The sequence below is a fragment of the Schistocerca piceifrons genome, chromosome 4 (assembly GCF_021461385.2).
Source record: "Schistocerca piceifrons isolate TAMUIC-IGC-003096 chromosome 4, iqSchPice1.1, whole genome shotgun sequence".
Lineage (NCBI taxonomy): Eukaryota > Metazoa > Arthropoda > Insecta > Orthoptera > Acrididae > Schistocerca > Schistocerca piceifrons.
In genome coordinates, this window is record NC_060141.1 from 269,070,487 (window position 1) to 269,092,490 (window position 22,004).

The following is a 22,004-nucleotide window of genomic DNA, read 5'->3' on the forward strand; positions in this document are numbered from 1 at the left end:
TGCTAGCTCTACTCTTTCATCTCAGGCACTATATCCAAGTGACTGCAACAGTCTTATTAGCATTATTCTTGCATCTAATACCTTCATATGTGCTTGAGTGACCTTTAAATCCTGGTTTAGAGTGCTAGCTGACACTCTAGCATAATCTGTTACCTCTTTACTTAGTTGTGGAAGCATGCACGTGTTGTTCAGCATGCTGTTCTCCAAACTTACAATCCATGGGAAATGCCAGATTTCCTTCTATCAGTTCTCTTGTGGCTTCTGCTGTTTTGTCATTTTGTTTGCATCCAGTGTCCCAAACACTGTGTTTAGCATCCTTTTTCCTGCATCTGGCTATCCTCTTTTTTTTCTCCTCTGCAATTCATGCTGTACTACTACTCCTATACTTCCTGCTTCTGCTCCTTCAACCATGCATACACCATGAGCAGTGTCTTGTGCTCCCCAGAGTACTCCATTTCTAGTTGCTAATTCTTGACAACAGAAAAATACCTCTTCCAACCTCCTTATTTAATTATGTAGTTCCCAAACATTAAACACCAAACTTAATGTCCACTCCTAACCAAACAGCATCACAACCTACTGCCTGGGAAGCAAAACTCCTCTGTCCAGATTATGATCTTGCAGCATCCCTACTCTGCCTCAGGAAAGAAGGTACAGCACCATCGAGACTAGCATTCTTCCTTTCTTGCCCTCGCCGAACAGCAACCTAAGGTGGGGACTACTATCATCTCCCTTGCCTCCAGAAACCCACTCTCTCCAGTCAGCATATCTCACACAAATATTAGAGATAATCCTTACCCTGACATAAACGTACAATACTACCCATAATTACTGTATAATCTATACAACGCAGGAAAAATGGGATTGCAAGAATCTTTAAGAAACAAAATATTTTGGCTGCCTCCTCAGCCTAAACAAATAAGGTATGTGAGGTCCAAGGTCCTCCTTCTCCTGTTGCTTTTTCTTCTACTCCTTATGTTTTGCTCTTCTCTTTGGTTCTAATTATATTCCCCCTGGGATTGACCCTGGCACATCCTTGAATGATTGTAAGCATTCAGCGTGTACAGTCGTCAACCTTGTTGGCAACTGCATCTTCAAAACACACGTGATATGGATTCAATCTTTTGGTATGGGCCCTCGTACCATGTCACAAACGTTTTTGTCTTCCATTTATGAGTATATAGACTCGACAACATCACCCACAGGCCCACCTTGTACTGAGATAATGTTCCTGTAAAATTTATTGCCTCCTCTTGGAGGCAGTGCCATAGTGTTCATTTGTTGAACCCTTTAGCAAACCTCCGTCACAATTCTCATACACACTCGGACTGACTTTCTGCTCCTGTTGCCTTTCTGTTTCATCATAACGTATGATGGTGGCATCTTTTTACCATACACCGCTACAAATGGTCACAATCTGTGCTGATGTGTTCATGTCCTAATCGACATGGTGGGAGTTAACATCCTTCCACTTGACTGAGGATGAAGTGGACTATTTTTAAAATTTTTTTCCTCTCAACAACTGACACAGTTCTTTCATAAAGTCTGACAGTAAGTTCCCTTAGCTTGGATGGTAAAGTCACTTGCATTCCTAATCTAGTCTCCTTACATAACAACCCACCACAAACACAGTGAACTGTTACTGCTTGCTGTCCTGCTTACACTGTGCTGCTTGCCACTCAGCAACTTCTTGACCTAGTGCTTGTATTGCCACTACCTTCCTACTTAGTTTGTTGGCATTCAAAGCAGCATTGTCACTACTTTAAACTTCCTCTTGTACAGGCAATATCGGAAGTATGGTACTCCATAGACCTGGCTAAGCATCTTCCTCTGTGTTGTAGAATAAGTCCTCTCAGCTCCACTCAATTGTTTTGATGCAAAAGCAATAAGGTGTTCCTCTCCATTGACCTCCTGGCTCAAAATTCATGTGAGAGCATGGTTCAACCCATCACTTGGTAATATAAATTCTTACTGAAAATCCAGAAATGCCAGCACTGGGCTCAAATAAGTACTTCCTTTAATTCCTCAGTTGCTACTTGACACTTCTTAGACCACACAAATTTTATACCCTTTTTCAGTAATTGTGTAAGTGGTCATGCTGCATCCATGAATCCTCTCACCAATTGTCTACAATAATTTTCAAGGCCCAGGAATGATTGTACCTTTTTACTTGTCCCTGGTACTGAAAATTTTCGCACCATCTGTATTAACCATCGATAATTCCTCACACCATACTTCACTAATTACATGACCCAAGTAACTTACTTCTTCCAATGCAAAATGGCACTTCTAAGTACTCAGTGTCAAATGTGCTGCCTGTAACCTCTTCAACATTTCTCTCAGTGTCTGCCTAAGTTCCTGCATATCCCTTGGAAAAAGAATTATGTCTCCCAAATACACTAAACATTGATGATGTTTAGTCCTTTCAACACCCCATCTAACAATCGCTGAATTGTTGCTGGTGGACTCTTAAATGATATAGCATTCTCCTATAATGATAATTTCCCCTAGGTACTGAAAATGCAGTCTTTCATGTATGTTCTGGAGTCACGTTTAGCTGATGGAACTCACTCCTCAGGTCCATTGTCGAGAAATACAGGCACCACACAAGATTATCATGACTTCTGTGATGTTTGGAATCAGTTGGGCATCTATTGTTGTCTTACTATTCAAATAGAAATAGTTGCAACAGAACTGATAATTCATTGAACCAACTATAGAGTTTTTCAGTATAATTACAGTTCCTGCTCTCAGAGACTACTACTCTCTTATATTACACTGCTAGCTAACTGCTGATTGATAAATTCTTTTAAAATTGGCTGCAGAGACTGTGGTGTTCTTTATGGCCTCCGGCACACTGAAGCTTCATTAGCTGTAGGAATCCTGTCTTGCATCATGATCATTGCAGGCAATGGCCCCCACGGAAAGAAACAAGTCTTGAAACTCGTAACAACAGTTCTTCCATTGGTGCCCTCGCTGTTCCCCTCAAATGCTTAACTTTCTCATGCAATGCATTCTTAGTTGCATCCTGTGCCTTTTCATAGCTTACACCTCCTGTGGAGCAATTTCCTTTTCTCCTCATGTGATTATGTTGATTTTTCTGGCATGATAAATGTTGATGCTCTTCATGGGTATGCAGCTGAATTTCATCGTACTAACAACACGATATTTCAACAGTCCAGCTGGCCACCATCTTCAGGTGAGATTGCAGGTGCACAATCACGCCAGAACTGAGGTAACATGAGATATGGCTGCTGTCTCTGATGTTACCTCAGTTCTGGCATGATTGTGCAACTGCAATGTCATGAAGATGGCAGCTAGTTGAACTGTTGAATTATTGTGTCATCAGGACAATGAAATCTGGCCACATGCCCCTGAAGAGCATCAAATCTTCATCTTCCAGAATTTCTAACATTACCACTAACATTCCCTTTTAAAACTTAATCTTCTCAGCACCAAAATTATCTGCACTGACAGGTATTACCTGGCCTCCATTCCTTTTCTGTATGCGTACAGTACTTCGTCTTACCAAACAATACGCTGCATGCAATATGTCACTGTCCTCCAGCGGTTCCGCTATACACAACATACCGTCTGGTGAGGCCAGTTCCACATTCACACTCAGTGACTTCCCAGTGCCATTCGACACACAGTCATGCGAATTAGGCCTTAACTGGATTGCGTTGTGCAATAGCTGCTCCTCGCATCAGATCAACATTTGTGACAACTTCCCGTAGTCGGAATATCTCCTCACCAAGTTCCAAAATACATCTTCAAAAGTCATTTATAGCATGACACTGATGCAGGAAGTCTAACTCTAGGCTCATGTTGTAGACTTTGTTTGCGTGAGACACCACTTCCATACAGTGCCTAAACTTGGTTACCTCCAGTTGAAAAGTCACCATTATCAATCCCAGTGGCCATACATCATTATCCTGTGCCCTTCATATCCTAATAGTTTGTTGATGTAATTATAAAATAGTATGATGTACACTGTCTGACAAAAAAGTGAAGCACCCAGATGGGGAGGAGGAAACAAAATGGCACTTCATAGGTTGGGAGGATATGTGTCTTTATTTCAGTGATTACAAAAATCAAGACAAATTTACAATGAACTTGGCACCATGAGCCCACTTGTCAGTATGATGTTGCACCTCCTCTGATTCAGTTGAGAAAGGTGTTATAAAGTTGTATTCTCTCCTGAGGAAAGTTGGCACATGACTGTTGTAACTAGTCATTGATATCCTGGATACTGGCTGTGGGACAGAGTTTATGTCTGAGTGTGTTCTACATATGTTCTATCGAGCACAGATCCGGGCATCTTGCTAGTCATGAGAGCACCTCAAAATAATGCAGGTAGTTTATAGAGACACGTGCCATGTGTGGACGAGGATTCTCTGTTGAAAAATGACTCCATGATACTGTCACATGAGAGGTAACAGTTGAGGACACAGGATATCTGTGATGCACTGTTGTGCCATCATATTTCCCTCAGTCACTAGCTGCTGTGACCTGAAGTCATGTTCGCTTGCTCCTCACATAATGACAGCAGCAATAAAACTACAGTGCCTCTCCAAAACATTGGAAGGATGGAGCTTCTCCCAAGGTCCCCACAATACTCACCGACTATGGTCATCTGTGGTAATGCAGCATCACAATCCGTGTCTGGAAACAATTTTGATGCTGTTCATCAGCAGTCTGTGCTTCCCGGTCATGGCACCATTCCAAATGCAAACCATTTGTGGTGAAGTGTTAACAGCAGCTTAAACATGGGATTGTAATTCCCTAGTCCAGCTGCTGCTAATCTCCGGTGTGGGATGATGCAATATGTTTCAGGGAGCCCATTACTTTTTCTCAGATGGCAGGCTAGATGTGCTTGGTGCACAATATGGTGACCCTCCATTGGTGCACAATATGGTGACCCTCCATTGTGGTGGTCAGACATGGTTGACTGGAATCTTGATGATGAGTACGCCTGCCCTCATGTTCCTGTGCAGCCCAACATCAAACCAATGTCACTTCTGAATGTCCCACAAATCTGGACATTGCACGATCTGACCAGCCGGCCAAATGGATATCCAGAATGAGGTCCCTTTCAAATACTGTCAGGTGCTGATAACATTGTCTCACATGAGTACACAGATCTCCATGTCCTCCAAAATGATCACTCAATGTCTGATGCTGTTCACAGCCATTATATGCTGATACCTAGCCAGGCTTGCTTGTAACATGGGCAGAAATAACGCATTCTTGTGGCTATTCAGCCTGCCACAGAGGATAGCAGTACTAATCATTTACATACTTGTTGATGGTGTGTGAATGTACAAAGTTACATTGTCATCCAACCATCTCACCTGGGTGCTTCACTTTCTTTATCAGGATGTGTAACAGGTTTGTCTTCATTTTATTCTATTTCATAGACTACATTAAAAGCTTTGTTCATATCAGTGAAACGTGAGTCATGCGATATTGCCTAGCTCTCTGACTTTTATTAAGCAGAAGCATACACTTCACAATACTACCCCAATTTTACTTGTCCCATTGCCACACCTTCACCTGCCCATGTTAGGCAAAATTTTTCTGCTTGACTCATGTAGTACAGAACACAAGCTGAGCTATCTAAAAGTTATGCATGTTCTGTAAAGTCTTTACTTTAAAAAAAATACAAGGCACTTTAATGGGCATAAGTCTGTGGGAAAATTACTAAGAAAATTTCAGTTTCCATAAAGAAATGAACACTGCCATTCTTACGTGAAATCAAATTGTCATTCAAAATATGTTCTCCCCAAATACAAATATACACTGATGAGTGAAAACATTATGACCACAGCCTATCACAGTATTGAATGCCACCAGGTAGCATTGTGGGCACGTGATGAGTGGTAAAGAAAGTACATAAGTGGAACAGAACTGAATGGGCAATCATTCTAATGACAATATGGACCACAAATTGGGAAATACAGGCGCATGTGACTTTGATAAAGGAAAGATTGTTATGGCCCAGCATCTGGGAACATGTACCTCTTAAATGGCAGTGCTGGTTGGCTATCCATGTATTACTGTCATGAGTATCGTGAAACCACAAGCAGGCATTAAGGTGCTGGACTCCCATGCCTAATCACAGAATGTGGAGGTCAAGGGCTTGCTCTTTCTGTAATGTAGGTCAGATAGCAATCAGTGGCAGATCTGATCACTTTGTACAATGCTGGTGCAGGCACAAGTGTTTCAGAGCACACAGTTAAGTGCAAGTTATTGAACATGTTGCTTCATAGCAGATAACCCCCACATGTTCCCTTGTTGACCCAACAACATTTTCAGTTACAGTAGCAATTGCATGGGATCATCAAGATTGAAATGTGGATCACTGGAAACATGTCACCGTGTCGGATGAATCACATTTCTTGTTGCACCAGGTCGACGGTCAGATATGCCATCATTGAGACAAGTGACTGCTTGAAACTTGTACTGTGCCACATACAGAGACTGATGGGGATAATACTATGTTGTGGTCAACTTTCAGCAGGACTTGCACTCAATCTTTGTTAGTAATCAAAAACACCATGATGGCTGCAGGCTGTGAGAACATTATTGCAGACTACCTCCATACCTTCATGCTTGATGACTTCCGCAACAGTTATAGCATCTTGCTAAGTAAGGAACTAGTATACTCTAAAAGGAATCTAATTGGTATACAATATGGACCAAAAGAGTTGTGTTTCCAATTCTTGCAATATGAGGGTACTTATAGTGCATTACCTATCAGGTCACATCCACCCTTGTGGTATAGGAAGAACTGACATGATCAAACAACTGATTGTTACACACTAGCTTGAGTCATCTGAATTTTCACTGTTCATTCCATCCAAACAACCTCACAGCATAGATTTAGCTGGATTAAGGACTGGATTAATTTTCATTTTACTTTAGATGGAAACACTTTTCTGAGCTTTTGGATCACATTTAAGTAAAAGAGAGATTTCCTGTGTGCTATAATAGTTTGTTCTGCCCAATATAATTCCTCTTCCAAGATTATGCCAAGGTATTCCACTGTTCTTGACAGGGTAGTTGGTACCATCATGGAATATATGAAAAAAAATTTCATGAAAATATTTGGTGATCAACTTGTGATACATGGGGGTGAAATGTTTTGTGCCCATTATGATGCTGAGCTGCATCAAACCAGTCTCTAGACTGAAGACCACCACAACAACAACATGATGCTGAGCAAAGATCATCATTCACACCTGGTATGACAGCGGAAATATTCTCAGGGCTCACGCTTTGATACAACAGGCTGTTGTCAGCATGTAAGGAGTAGTTACAAGTATTCAGAACAGATGAATATTATAAACACACAATGAAAAAAAAAACAACAAACTTAAGAACTGGACATCTTCAACTTTTGTAGTCCTGTCTTCCTCAGTTGCATGTAATATTACGGTATATTGATAATATACCGTAATTAAGAACTGGACATTCAGGACTCTTGAGAGGACATGTCTCTATGATGACTTCTCTGAACCACGGGCCACCTGTCAATATCTATTTTTGAGGTAGCTGTCAAACCACAATGTCATTCTGTCTGAGAAAGCCAGTTTTTCAATTTCATAAATAATAGAGCTAAATTAACACTACCAAAAACTTTGCTGAATTAAAGCGCTGTTAAAATGGTTCCCTTACCCCTGCCTATAGTATGTTTGGTGCCATCAGTCATTTGATTAGTGCAGCTGCTGGGCTATGATGTTTTCAAAGCCTGATTGATATCTATTGTAAGTTTTAAAGCAGCCTATCAGTTGTTTATGTCCATATACTCTAAAGCTTTCAATGCTGCATATAATATTCTGAGCAGCCTGTAATTGCCTGATGGCAAATTACAATGCTCTGATTCTGTGGGATCAGTGGAATGTGTGCCACTAGTTAGAGAGAAATTGAAGATGTATGTAAGGACTAGAAAATAGTATTAACCATGTTTTTAAGCAAACGTATGCTCACACAGTCATTATCTACGGCTACAAAAAAGATTGTCATGATTGTTTTCTGTACTGCACACTTAGAAACATGTTTTATGGAAAATGCAGCTGTCATGAAAGTGCTACTTTATGGTCGATAATTTAGTGCAGCTTGAAAGCTGGCTGCTGTTGAGAAAAAGACATTTCATTCATCTGGAAAGATGCTTGAAAATATAGCAACAGATTTTTCCTATTTGATGCAATCCCCGTGTTGCAGGATTTGACTTGCTGTATACAACAAAACAGGCTCTCTGATATTGGTGTTGCACATTTTTTTGCTTCACTCCATTTTACAACTTCCTATATACTTCATAATAATCAGTAGTTTGATTTTGCTTGACTCTTCTAAGTGCAGTGCCTTGTTTATTCATTACGTGAGACAGTTCTATGGTTTGAAGTCAGCCACATGAGTACTAAAAGGAATCTGATAAATATTGGTTACACTATAATTCACACAAATCTGAAGGCTGCCAATTCAAAATACTTAGGGATTATGGTTATGAATAACTTAAATTGTAATGATCACGTAGGTAATGTTATTGGGGAAGCAAACCAAAGACTGTAGTTTATTGGCAGGATACTTAGAACATGCACCAGGTCTACCAAAGGGACTACCTGCACAACACTTGTCCATTCTCTTCTGGAGTAATACTCCACGATGTGGGTTCCTTACCAGATAGTATTGACAGAAAGACATCAAAAAGTTTCAGAGAAGATCAGTCCATTTTTTTATTATCATGAAGTAGGGGAGAGAGTGTCATGGATATGATTTGTGAGTTGGGGTGGCAATTATTTAAACAAAGGTGATTTTTCTTGAGGTGAGACCTTTTCACAAAATTTCGATCACAAATTTTCTCTTCCAAATTTGAAAATGTTTTGTTGACACCCATCTACATGGGAGAGAAATGATCATCAAAATAAAATAAGTGAAATCAGAGCTCACACTGAAAGAGTTAAGTGGTCATTTTTCCCACACACTCTTCGAGAGGGGAATGGCAGAGAAATAGTCTGAAGGAAGTTTGATGAGCCCTCTGTGATGTTGTTATGGTGTGGAAGAAAAACTGACTCTATACGTAAGAGATAGTGTATATACAAGACCTGAAGGCTGTTCTCCCTGTTTTTTCTAACGCATGTCTTAATCATCAGTCTCAAAAACATATTACTAACCTGTTGAATATATCTATATCTAGGTCCAAATGTAAGATTGACCTTTATTTAGGATTTCATCAGTCCACACCCTCAGCACAATTTTGCAGCTTTCGAAGTGGAATTTTTGCCTTAGCGAAACTTTCAACAGTTCTTTTTCTGAGATGATCTTTGTTTTGATTTCTTGTTTTGGCATTCTTGCATCTTTCTGCCGCTGATAAGTGTTTCTGTTGAGAACCAGCAGAATTTTTTTCTGCCAATGAACAGAGTGCTTTTCTAATTTAAGGTGTTTCTTAATACACTATCCGATCAAAAGTATCCACACACACCCGAAAACATACATTTTTCATATTAGTTGCATTGTGCTGCCACCTACTGCCACGTACTCCATATCAGTGACCTTAGTAGTCATTAGACATCGTGAGAGAGTGGAATGGGGTGCTCTGTGGAACTCATGGACTTCAAACATGGTCAGGTGATCGTGTGTCACACGTCTGTACACGAGATTTCCCCACTCCTAAACATTCCTAGGTCCACTGTTTCTGATGTGATAGTGAAGTGTAAATGTGAAGGGACATGTACAGAACAAAAGCGTACTGGGCGACCTCTTCTGTTGACTGACAGAGACCACCGACAGTTGAAGAGGGTTGTAATGTGTAATAGGCAGATATCTATTCAGACCGTCACACAGGAATTCCAAACTGCATCAAGATCCACTGCAAGTACTATTGCAGTTAGGCAGGAGGTGAGAAAACTTGGATTTCATGGTTGAGCAGCTGCTCATAAGCGACACACCACACTGGTAAATGCCAAATGACACCTCGCTTCGTGTAAGGAGCGTAAACATTGGACGATTGAACAGTGGAAAAGTGTTGTGGGAGTGACGAATCATGGTACACAATGTGGCAATCCAATGGCAGGGTGTGGATATGGTGAGTGCCTGGTGAACATCATCTGCCAGCGTGTGTAACGTCAACAGTAAAATTTGGAGGCAGTGGTGTTAAGGTGTAGTCGTGTTTTTCAAGGAGGGGGCTTGCACCCCTTGTTGTTTTGCATGGCACTACCACAGCACAGGCCTACATTGATGTTTTAAGCATCTTCGTGCTTCCTACTGTTGAAGAGCAATTTTGGGATTGCAATTGCATCTTTGAACACGATCAAGCACCAGTTCATAATGCACGGCCTGAGGCAGAGTGGTTACACGAAAATAACATCCATGTAATGGACTGGCCTGCACAGAGTCCTGACCTGAATCCTAAATAACATCTTTGGGATGTTTTGGAATGCTGACTTCATGCCAGGCCTCACCAACCGATCCTCAGTGCAGCACTCCGTGAAGAATAGACTGCCATTCCCCAAGAAACCTTGCAGCACCTGATTAAATGTATGCCTGCAAGAGCGCGGGCTGTCATCAAGGCTAAGGGTAGGCCAACACCATATTAAATTCCAGCATTACTGATGGAGATGTCACAAACTTGTAAGTCATTTTCAGCCAGGTGTCTGGATACTTTTGACCCCATAGTGTATAGTCTGCCATTTCTTCTTAAATTCAACAAATCTGTTCCCACCAAATTCAACAATTAGACAATCTGCACATTATTATTCAAATCTGTGTCTGTCAACTTTGACTAGCATATTGTTAAGCCCTTTCATGTGTGTTCACAGCTATGTGAATAATACTAGACAAAACCATACATAAATTGAAACTGTGTTTTATTGTTCCACAATTCTAGATGGTGTTGTAAAGATTTTTCAGCTGTTCAGCACTTTATGTACCACCAGAGCATAGCATATGAATGCAAGTGTACAGTGACTCGTTAATGCACAGGTGTGCTCTTCATTTTTCAAATGCATTATTACTGGCATTCTCTTTCCAAATTGAGCTTCACTAATGCTGATAAGGAAACAAAAGAAAAATATGGAGTAGGTATTAAAGTCCATGGAGAAGAAATAAAAACTTTGAGGTTCGCCGATGACATTGTAATTCTGTCAGAGACAGCAAAGGACTTGGAAGAGCAGTTGAACGGAATGGACAGTGTCTTGAAAGGAGGATATAAGATGAACATCACCAAAAGCAAAACTAGGACAATGGAATGTAGTCGAATTAAGTCGGGTGATGCTGAGGGAATTGAAGTGGAATGATCATATAAAATTAATTGTTGGTAAGGCGGGTACCAGGTTGAGATTCATTGGGAAAGTGCTTAGAAAATGTAGTCCATCAACAAAGGAGGTGGCTTACAAAACACTCGTTCGACCTATACTTCAGTATTGCTCATCAGTGTGGGACCGTACCAGATCGGTTTGACGGAGGAGATAGAGAAGATCCAAAGAAGAGCGGCGCGTTTCGTCACAGGGTTATTTGGTAACCGTGATAGCGTTACGGAGATGTTTAATAAACTCAAGTGGCATACTCTGCAAGAGAGGCGCTCTGCATTGCGGTGTAGCTTGCTCGCCAGGTTTCGAGAGGGTGCGTTTCTGGATGAGGTATCGAATATATTGCTTCCCCCTACTTATACCTCCCGAGGAGATCACGAATGTAAAATTAGAGAGATTAGAGCGCGCACGGAGGCTTTCAGACAGTCATTCTTCCCGCGAACCATACGCGACTGGAACAGGAAAGGGAGGTAATGACAGTGGCACGTAAAGTGCCCTCCGCCACACACCGTTGGGTGGCTTGTGGAGTATAAATGTAGATGTAGATGTAGATTAGGAAATGAGACACTTAAAGTAGTAAAGGAGTTTTGCTATTTGGGGAGCAAAATAACTGATGATGGTCGAAGTAGAGAGGATATAAAATGTAGACTGGCAATGGCAAGGAAAGCATTTCTGAAGAAGAGAAATTTGTTAACATCAAGTATAGATTTAAGTGTCAGGAAGACGTTTCTGAAAGTATTTGTATGGAGTGTAGCCATGTGTGGAAGTGAAACATGAATGATAAATAGTTTGGACAAGAAGAGAATAGAAGCTTTCGAAATGTGGTGCTACAGAAGAATGCTGAAGATTAGGTGGGTAGATCTCATAACTAATGAGGAGATATTGAATAGAATTGGGGAGAAGAGGAGTTTGTGGCACACCTTGACAAGAAGAAGGGACCGGTTGGTAGGACATGTTCTGAGGCATCAAGGGATCACAAATTTAGCGTTGGAGGGCAGTGTGGAGGGTGAAAATCGTAGAGGGAGACCAAAAGATGAATACACTAAGCAGATTCAGAAGGATGTAGGTTGCAGTAGGTACTGGGAGATGAAGAAGCTTGCACAGGATAGAGTAGCATGGAGAGCTGCATCAAACCAGTCTCAGGACTGAAGACAACAACAATGCTGATAACTGAAAATTCATTGAAATTTTGCATTGGAGCATGGAATTTATTGTGGAAAATACACTACTGGACATTAAAATTGCTAACCATGAAGATGACATGCTACAGACGCGAAATTTAACCAACAGGAAGAAGGTGCTGTGATATGCAAATGATTAGCTTTTCAGAGCATTCACACAAGGTTGGCACCGGTGGCAACACCTACAACGTGCTGACATGAGGAAAGTTTCCAACCGATTTCTCATACACAAACAGCAGTTGACCAGCGTTGCCTGGTGAAACATTGTTGTGATGCCTCATGTAAGGAGGAGAAATGTGTACCATCACATTTCGAACTTTGATAAAGGCCGGACCTATCGCAATTGCGGTTTATCTTATCGCGACATTGCTGCTCGTGTTGGTCGAGATCCAATAACTGTTAGCAGAATATGGAATCGGTGGATTCAGGAGGGTAATACAGAATGCCGTGCTGGATCCCAACAGCCTCGTATCACTAGCGGTTTAGATGACAGGCATCTTATTCGCATGGCTGTAACGGATCGTGCAGCCACATCTTGATCCCTGAGTCAACAGATGGAGATGTTTGCAAGACAACAACCATCTGCATGAACAGTTTGCCGATGTTTGCAGCAGCATGGACTATAAGCTCGGAGACCATGGCTGTGGTTACCCTTGCCGCTGCATCACAGACAGGAGCGCCTGCGATGGTGTTCTCAACAACGAACCTGGTTGCATGATTGGCAAAACGTCCTTTTTTTTTTTTTTTTTTTAATCAGATGAATCCAGGTTCTGTTTACAGCATCATGATGGTCACATCCGTGTTTGGCGACATCGTGGTGAACACACATTGGAAGCGTGTATTTGTCATCGCCATACTGCGTATCACCCGACATGATGGTATGGGGTGCAATTGGTTACACGTCTCGGTCACCTCTTGTTCGCATTGACGGCACTTTGAACAGTGGACATTACATTTCAGATGTATTACGACCCGTGGCTCTACCCTTCATTTGATTCCTGCGAAACCCTACATTTCAGCAGGATAATGCACGACTGTTGCAGGTCCTGTACGGGCCTTTCTGGATACAGAAAATGTTCGATTGCTGCCCTGGCCAGCACATTCTCGAGATCTCTCACCAATTGAAAATGTCTGGTCAATGGTGGCCGAGCAACTGGCTCATCACAATACACCAGTCACTACTCTTGATGAACTGTGGTATCGTGTTGAAGCTGCATGGGCAGCTGTACCTGTACACGCCATCCAAGCTCTGTTTGAATCAATGCCTAGGCATATCAAGGCCGTTATTATGGCCAGAGGTGGTTGTTCTGGGTACTGATTTCTCAGGATCTATGCACCCAAATTGTGTGAAAATGTAATCACATGTCAGTTCTAGTATAATATATTTGTTCAATGAATACCCATTTATCATCTGCATTTCGTCTTGGTGTAGCAATTTTAATGGCCAGTAGTGTATTTTTTCTCAATTGCCGTGGTTGCACTGGGTAGACTTAAAATAGTTTACCTGCTTTGCATCTTATGAATTGGCATCACATGTAAAGATACTGGTATGATGAAATGCAAAACTACTAATGAATATTAAGAATTAAGAAGGTAAAGATAAAGAGAAAACTAAAAATATACATAGTATCTTGTTACAAAAGTTTAAAATGTCAAACAGTCAGCTAATACCCATTTTGGTCACTTGACATCAACTGCCTCACATACTCTTGCAATAAATAATGATTACATTATAGTTGTTAAACATGTATTTTTTTTTAAATTGTACTTCCTGCGCTTGTAAGCTAAGCATTCCACTTTATAAGATTGGTAGGTGAGCAGGCACAGCATTGTTATCAAGTGCTTAAAGTGTGTTTTAGCTGACTGTTTGACGTATATCTTTTGTGACAAGATACTGGGTATACATTTATTTTTCTCTTTATCTTGCAAGTGTTTAATTTTTTTATATTTAGTAGTGCCTTGCATTTTGTTTTGTCTGTATTTGTTAGTTCTTCTGACAATGAGTTATAAGAGTCATATCTGGTAAAACAGTTATAACTCCATCCTATGAAATCAAGACAATTTATTTTGAATAAAAAAGAACTGAAAATTTGCTTATCATGTCAAATAAATGTGCAGGAAATAAAGCAATCTAAAACTCTCACTGTTAAAATAGTCACCTGTGTACAATAATACATCAAATCTTTTAATGTGTGACCCACTTCATTATTATTCTAGAAACAAAGGTATTGTTGAAAGATTTCTCCTGGCACATTAAAGGTGTTGGTTAGAGCAATGTAATAACCCTGAAGGTGCTATAGCCCACTTCATATTTTGAACTGTTTGCTACTGAAAATCTGGCCTTTTGCGATATGAAGTTTTTATATGATAGGACAAAATCATTATCTATTGCATCACAATAAGCATTGAGGATGTAGTCTCTAGAGGTATGGATAGTCACTCTTCCACTTGTAATCTCACTCTTCCACATCTTATCACAGATGTTTCATGAAAAACATTTGCAGTCCATATAGCAAAATGAAAAATATGACAAATTAGTGACTCTTATCCTGTAAATGTGTTTTGGGTGTGTCTTTAATCTCTGAGGAGAGAGCTCTGCTTATGAACAAAGATAACAGACTAAATTCACAAGTGTACATTATTAGAAGAAAGATATTATACATTACAAACAAATATTAAATATAAACATTCAACTAAGAGAACAAAAAAAAAAAAAAAATCAGAAAATTGGTGACATGTATGTTGTTTCTAAACCATTGTACATTATTATTTCAGCTGGACAGTAAAGAAGCAGATGGTGACAAAGAAGATGAGTTAGATTTCTACACTGAGGCACCATTACCAGGATAGAAAAAAATCTCACCTTCTGCACTGCATGTACATTTCCCATTATTTTGTAGCTGCAGGGAAGAGCTACATCCGTAACTGTAATGTGTCATGCAGAATCTAGATGGACATAAAATTAAAAGCAATAATCATTTGACTCATTTATGAGTGGTGATGTGTTCTTCTGAACAAACAGCATTTAAACAGTTCCATAAAGTTGGCTCTCTGAAAACCAAAACTTTGAAAAGTGTGTGTGATCTTATCTTTCCAAGTGCCTTGTAAAAAAAAAAAAGATTTCTAAAAAAATTTTCCTGTATGTATGTAATTAATTGATAATGTAACAGTTAAGCAGATACGATAATTTCTTTAAAATGAGTCTTTCATCTACTAGCTCTCTTTCTTATTGGTAAAACAAATGGGCTATTATTACTTTACCTTATGTGTACATTCATTGTCCTCAGTAGAATACTGCAAGAGACATAAAAGGAAAGTAATATATATTGTCTACAATATGAGAATGTGCATACAGCTATTTTGCAAGAAAAGTGTTATAGAAAGCTGTTTGTCTCTATCTGGCTTTCATATGGTATAAAAATTTTATTGCTTGAGAATAATTTTCTGATGACTTCCAAGCAGTCTGACATTATTTATGGAATAATTAAACATTTCATTTTGTCATCTAAAATGATTCAATTATGTTTTCTCTACAAGGCAACGATTTTATTTACATCAGCTGTCCATTACTATCAGTACCTGTCCTTTTTCATGATAGTGTATTTAAGGTTTATGTTTATGGAAATCAATGTAGTTGGTGTTAAGATGGTACAATGACTCTTCCCACATTGATTATATTGTAGGTAATAATGTTGAAGATGAGTACTATGTCATTCACTGTTGTTATCCTTATATGTATATACGTGATCACATGTACTTTTGTGTTGTGTGTGTGTGTGTGTGTGTGTGTGTGTGTGTGTGTGTGTGTGTGTGTAGAGAGAGAGAGAGAGAGAGAGAGAGAGAGAGGGAGGCATGAGTTAGCGCACAATAATGCAAACGACGTGAAATGAAAATGAGAAATTAAGGAGGTATGGAGGAGAGATATAGATTATTAACTTATCTTATTGTCTTGGATATTGTGTGAAAGTTATGAAATAACATAATAAATATATTTTTAGAAATTTACACAGATGTATTGCTTAAACACCAATTGTAATGGACATGGTGCTACTTCTTTCAAGTTCTTCCGGCCTCTAATTAGTTTTGTGGTTACTGATACTGACTTAATGGCCTGTGGCACTAACATGATGATATTTCTTTTATGATGTGTTTAGTTTCATTGACTGGTTCACATATGATACTATCCAGCAAAACTTTAGTCTTAGTGTCTCTGAGGAAATTATACACGCTGTATACAAGTAAACCTTATCATGACTCTTGTTTAAAAGCACTCTGAGTCCAAGTAACCAGTAAGCTACATTTGCAGTATCAGACAAATGTGAATAACCTTGTATAATCTCTTTTTATTTTCAGTATGATATTGATTTCCACAATTTCACTTCACTACAACTGAAGGAGCGATTTGTATGAAGTAATCTCCCATCATTTCTTATTTTTGATGTTAACCTTCTTCCATTGTAAACAATGTACAGTTATGTACAGATTTATACGAGAGTTAAAAGAATCATTGTGAAGTACCTGCAATATAAAACAGGTGCTCTGCTAGGGACTTACGGTAATTAACTTGAGTGAACAGAAAAATGCTGAGAAGCAAAACAAAATTTGAGTGGGGAAAAATAATAAACATTGATAAATATAAGCTACTTAAGTGAATAAAAAAATGAAGAAAATATAACACGATATGTTTCATAAGCTGCTGTTGAAATCCATTACTTCAGCTGGAAAAAATGGAATGTGTGACTTACTATATCAATTTGAGTAGGTAGTACTCACATCATGCTGCCACTACAGTAAATGTCTGTAATAGGTAAAGCATTCAGCAAAGAGTAAGGAATTTGTTAAGCACTAAATATCTGTAGGGACCACATGAAGTATATATATGTTGAGTTAAGTAGTTCATTTCAATAGAAAGTCATATAGACTGAAATGTTTTGCACTGTAACAGTCATTTCTTTCAAAATAATAAACTGTATAATTCTTGTCGATCTTCAACACACTGTCTATCTGGAATTTAGGACTATTTATTATACTTGTACACTCACTGGCAAAGAATGTGATATAGTGGTAATACTTAGCTCCATAAATAACTCAGTAATTGACAAAGACTGTTTCTCTACAGTGTTTTTTGCTTTATCTCAAGCTGTAATTTTAAATTTTTATGTAGGACATTAGAATATAATTGCAACTATTAATTTTCTCCTCACTATCTCAAGTGATACTCTTAGGAATCTACCTGAGCTTCATGACTTTGTCTAAGATAATGTTACATTATTCCATTAAATTTATTTAAATAACTGGTTTCATTAACAGATTGTTACTGTGCTTAAAAGAGCAGATGTGTAGAATATGGACTTTATGAAAATTTGCCATTATACAGTGGAGCAATTTTGGCAGATTAAGTAGTTCCAGCCTGTCTTGAGATGTAATCAGCTGCTCGTCTGTGATTAAAGAACTACTATCTTCTGTCTACTGAAATTTATGAATTTTAGATTTGTGGACTGCCAAGCTTTCAAAATGTCTGATTTGTGGTTACCCTTAAGCAGATGACTTTCTTATAGCCATATTTTATATGGAAGAGTAATATATTTTTAAAACATTCATCTTAAACATGGGATGTTATCCTGGATATATTTTTTGTATTTCTTTCATGTGAATCATGGTTTTGGGTGACATTAGCCTAAATAACCATGTCACAAAACATTCTGTGATAGAAAATGTACGTAGTGCTAACATACAGTATTAAACATTGTACTTATTCACACACAAATATGAATCATGGAAAGTAATCATTAAGAAAAATGCTTCTTTATGATTACTTACACTGAAAGAGTTATTGTAGCAGCAGATCTGATATTTTCTGTTATCTCAGAATGGTGAAAGTCTTATCATGTATCTTTTTCCTAAATTAATTGTAACACTTAAAACTACTCATGTATCCCATGAGATAAAATGTATACAACGTACATTATTTGGAACATATTCAAAATAAATACCTGGAAGTCTTCTTGTTATTTTATTGTTATGATGTTAAACGTGTCCGTAATTCAAGAGAACTCTATCCACACTTGGACACTGGAGTGTGCATACATAAATGTGTTAATCATAAATGAAGTAGAAACTCATGCATTTAATCACAAATAATTAATTTTGCCATAGATACTCAAAAGAAAATGCATTAACTGCCGTGCTGTCTTCCAATTCCTAACGTGTGTTATGCATATTCACACACTGTAAGGACTAAAATGGGTAATCACCCAGTTATTTCCAAATTTCAGTTATGTTAATTGAAATAACTCTAATATTAAATAAAAAATGCCAAAGTCACAAGTAAAACAGATCAATTATACATTTCGCATATTAACAGAATCTTCCGTCGGTTCTTGGTAGAACAACATTATAATAATAAATGAAAAGCACCAGTTTGCTTTTGTTCTACAATATTATTTTTATTGCTAACCGGTTTTCGGCTTACAAGGCCATCTTCAGGCATTTACTGAGTATTATCACCAAAGAAGTTAAATGTTAGCAGACAACACTGGAAGAGAAGTAACACATCTAGAGTGAAGTAGAAACATACAGTGAGTAACATCTTTGCAATGAAATAGTAAAAACTGAACAGTACATAAATAACAATGGAGTTGACAGAAAAACATTTAGCACAATATAAGAATAACATGCCTACATAACGGTATCTATTGATAAACAAAACTGGAAGAGAAGTAACACATCTAGAGTGAAGTAGAAACATACAGTGAGTAACATCTTTGCAATGAAATAGAAAAAACTGAACAGTACATAAATAACAATGGAGTTGACAGAAAAACATTTAGCACAATATAAGAATAACATGCCTACATAACGGTATCTATTGATAAACAAAACTATTGAAATATTATAACGGTATCTATTGATAAACAAAACTATTGAAATATTATTTCAATAGTTTTGTTTATCAATAGATACCGTTATGTAGGCATGTTATTCTTATATTGTGCTAAATGTTTTTCTGTCAACTCCATTGTTATTTATGTACTGTTCAGTTTTTACTATTTCATTGCAAAGATGTTACTCACTGTATGTTTCTACTTCACTCTAGATGTGTTACTTCTCTTCCAGTGTTGTCTGCTAACATTTAACTTCTTTGGTGATAATCCTCAGTAAATGCCTGAAGATGGCCTTGTAAGCCGAAAACCGGTTAGCAATAAAAATAATATTGTAGAACAAAAGCAAACTGGTGCTTTTCATTTATTATTATACATTTCGCCTCTTGTCTTAAATTCCAGTAGTCTAAAATAAAAATTGGTCTTGGAAACCCTCCTAGAAATTTATCACAGAATGTAAACTATAGCAGAAATATGTGCAAACCCATTCATTCTCTGAATAAAATCAAAATTCATTAAATAATATTCCTTTTTTATTTGTATAAAAAATAATAATTTCAAAAAACTTCAAGCATTGTTTCAAACATGCATTACTTTTTTATATTTGATGTTTTATTGCAAAATGTGCTCCATACAACCATCAACTATTTATTGTTGTGCAATAAAAACTGCTTTTATTTCTGTGCAACACCTCCTGAGCATCCTCTCAATACTCTAGCCTCTCAGTAGTACTCTGTTAATTGCCACTTCTACTCAGCCTGGCTCCTTAATTTTAATAATAAACATTGGTACAATATTAATTTTGTTTCATTAGAATACAATACAACTTCCTTCCTGCCTTCGTCCTGTAAAGAGTTGCTCAAAATTTAAGCATTTTATGCGACAATACTGCACCTTTAAATATGAATAACCTAGGTTGAATATTGATATACTGAAAAGAAAAGGGAAAGGAACAGATTCTTCTTTAAAAAAAGTAAACTTGATAATGTTTTGTTAAAAGTACTGAGGGATAGTTGGAAAGGAGGGGCCACCCACTCACACACTAAGTTTACAGTGACTCACTTTTTATTAGATAGCTTCCTCACAACAGATGAATCCTTCTCGCCGTGGAGTATGAGTAAACTATCCATCCTATCAGCCTTTATGAATATATCCCTCTTTACTTGCAGAGGAAGGAACTACCAGTTCTGGAAGATAGGTATCGTTTTTTTCTACTTTTTAAGGGTTTCTGTTGGTAAGGTTTGAACTTTCACCCCCTGAATCGTCATCCTGCCTCCTTCTGTAGGGAAATTTTGTTATATCTACATGAGACACATTCACACCCTGACAAAACTACTGAAACACCGAGAAAGGGAGGAGGAAACAAAACGTGACTTCACAGGTTGAGAGGGTATGTGATTACAAAATAGAGTCAAATTTACAAGTAATTTAACAGTGTGAGCCCACTTATCAGTATTTCATTACAGCCTCTCTGGCCTGAATATATATCACTGATTCAGTTGGGAAGTATGTCATAATGCCATTGTATCCCCTCCTGCAGCAAAGTGGCCCACATAAGTTGTATCTCATCCCTGATATACTGGTGCTGGGATAGAGATGATGTCCAAGCTGATCCCACACATGGTCTATCAGGGAGAGCTGTGAGGCTTTTGCTGGCCATGGGAGTACCCATCATGCAGGTAGTTCATAGAGACCCAAGCCATTTTCCTGTTGAAAAGAGGTACCAAAATACTGTTGCATGAGAGATCACACTAGAGGATGTAGTATGGTCATGATGTACTTTTGTGCCATCAGAGTTCTCTCAATCACTAACAGCCATGACTTGATGTCATACCTGATAGCTCTCCCCACCATGATGCCAAGAGTAACACTGCTGTCTGTGTTATATGGGATGGGGAGAGGTAGAGAGGGGCAGAGGGAGGAGTTGCTGGTGGATGGCAAGCAGCTCAGTGGCAGGCAGCCGGTTTGCTGGCCAGGAAGCAGGTGACTTGGGATCCATGGTGTTGGAGCCTGAGGGCAGGGGCACACATTGTAGGTGATGTAGAGATGTGAATTCAGAGGGAGGAATTGTTGGGTGGAATATGTGGGGCAATGGTTTACCGGAGATTGAGGCCAGCAGAGAATGTGTTGCAATGATAAGTCCAGTCTCTGCAGTTCAGAGAAGGTGGTTGTAGAGGGAAGGATCCACATGGCCCAGGTTGTGAAGCAGCCATTGAAATCAAGCTTGTTGTGCTTAGCTGCATGATGTGTCACTGGGTCGTTAATTTTCTTCTTGACAGCAGTTTGGCAATGGCCATTCGTCCTGGTGGACAGCTGGTTGGTAGTCATGTTGTTGTTGTTGTGGTCTTCAGTCCTGAGACTGGTTTGATGCAGCTCTCCGTGCTACTCTACCCTGTGCAAGCTTCTTCATCTCCCAGTACCTACTGCAACCTACATCCTTCTGAATCTGCTTAGTGTATTCATCTCTTGGTCTCCCTCTAGATTTTTACCCTCCACGCTGCCCTCCAATACTAAACTGGTGATCCCTTGATGCCTCAGAACATGTCCTACCAACCGATCCCTTCTTCTAGTCAAGTTGTGCCACAAACTTCTCTTCTCCCCAATCCTATTCAATACTTCCTCATTAGTTATGT

At 38.8% G+C, this 22,004-nt stretch overlaps 1 protein-coding gene across 2 annotated transcripts in view; it reads left to right on the forward strand.

Annotated features, from left to right (window-relative positions):
• The window catches only part of LOC124795166 (band 3 anion transport protein), a 590,830-nt gene extending 572,329 nt beyond the window's left edge, over nt 1-18,501 (forward strand). For both annotated transcript variants that reach the window (XM_047259057.1, XM_047259058.1), the window contains exon 25: nt 15,266-18,501. In XM_047259057.1, coding sequence (XP_047115013.1) covers nt 15,266-15,340 — 75 coding nt within the window. In that variant the 3' untranslated portion in view covers nt 15,341-18,501. The remainder of the gene's footprint in view (nt 1-15,265) is intronic.
• Nucleotides 18,502-22,004: the final 3,503 nt, after the last annotated feature.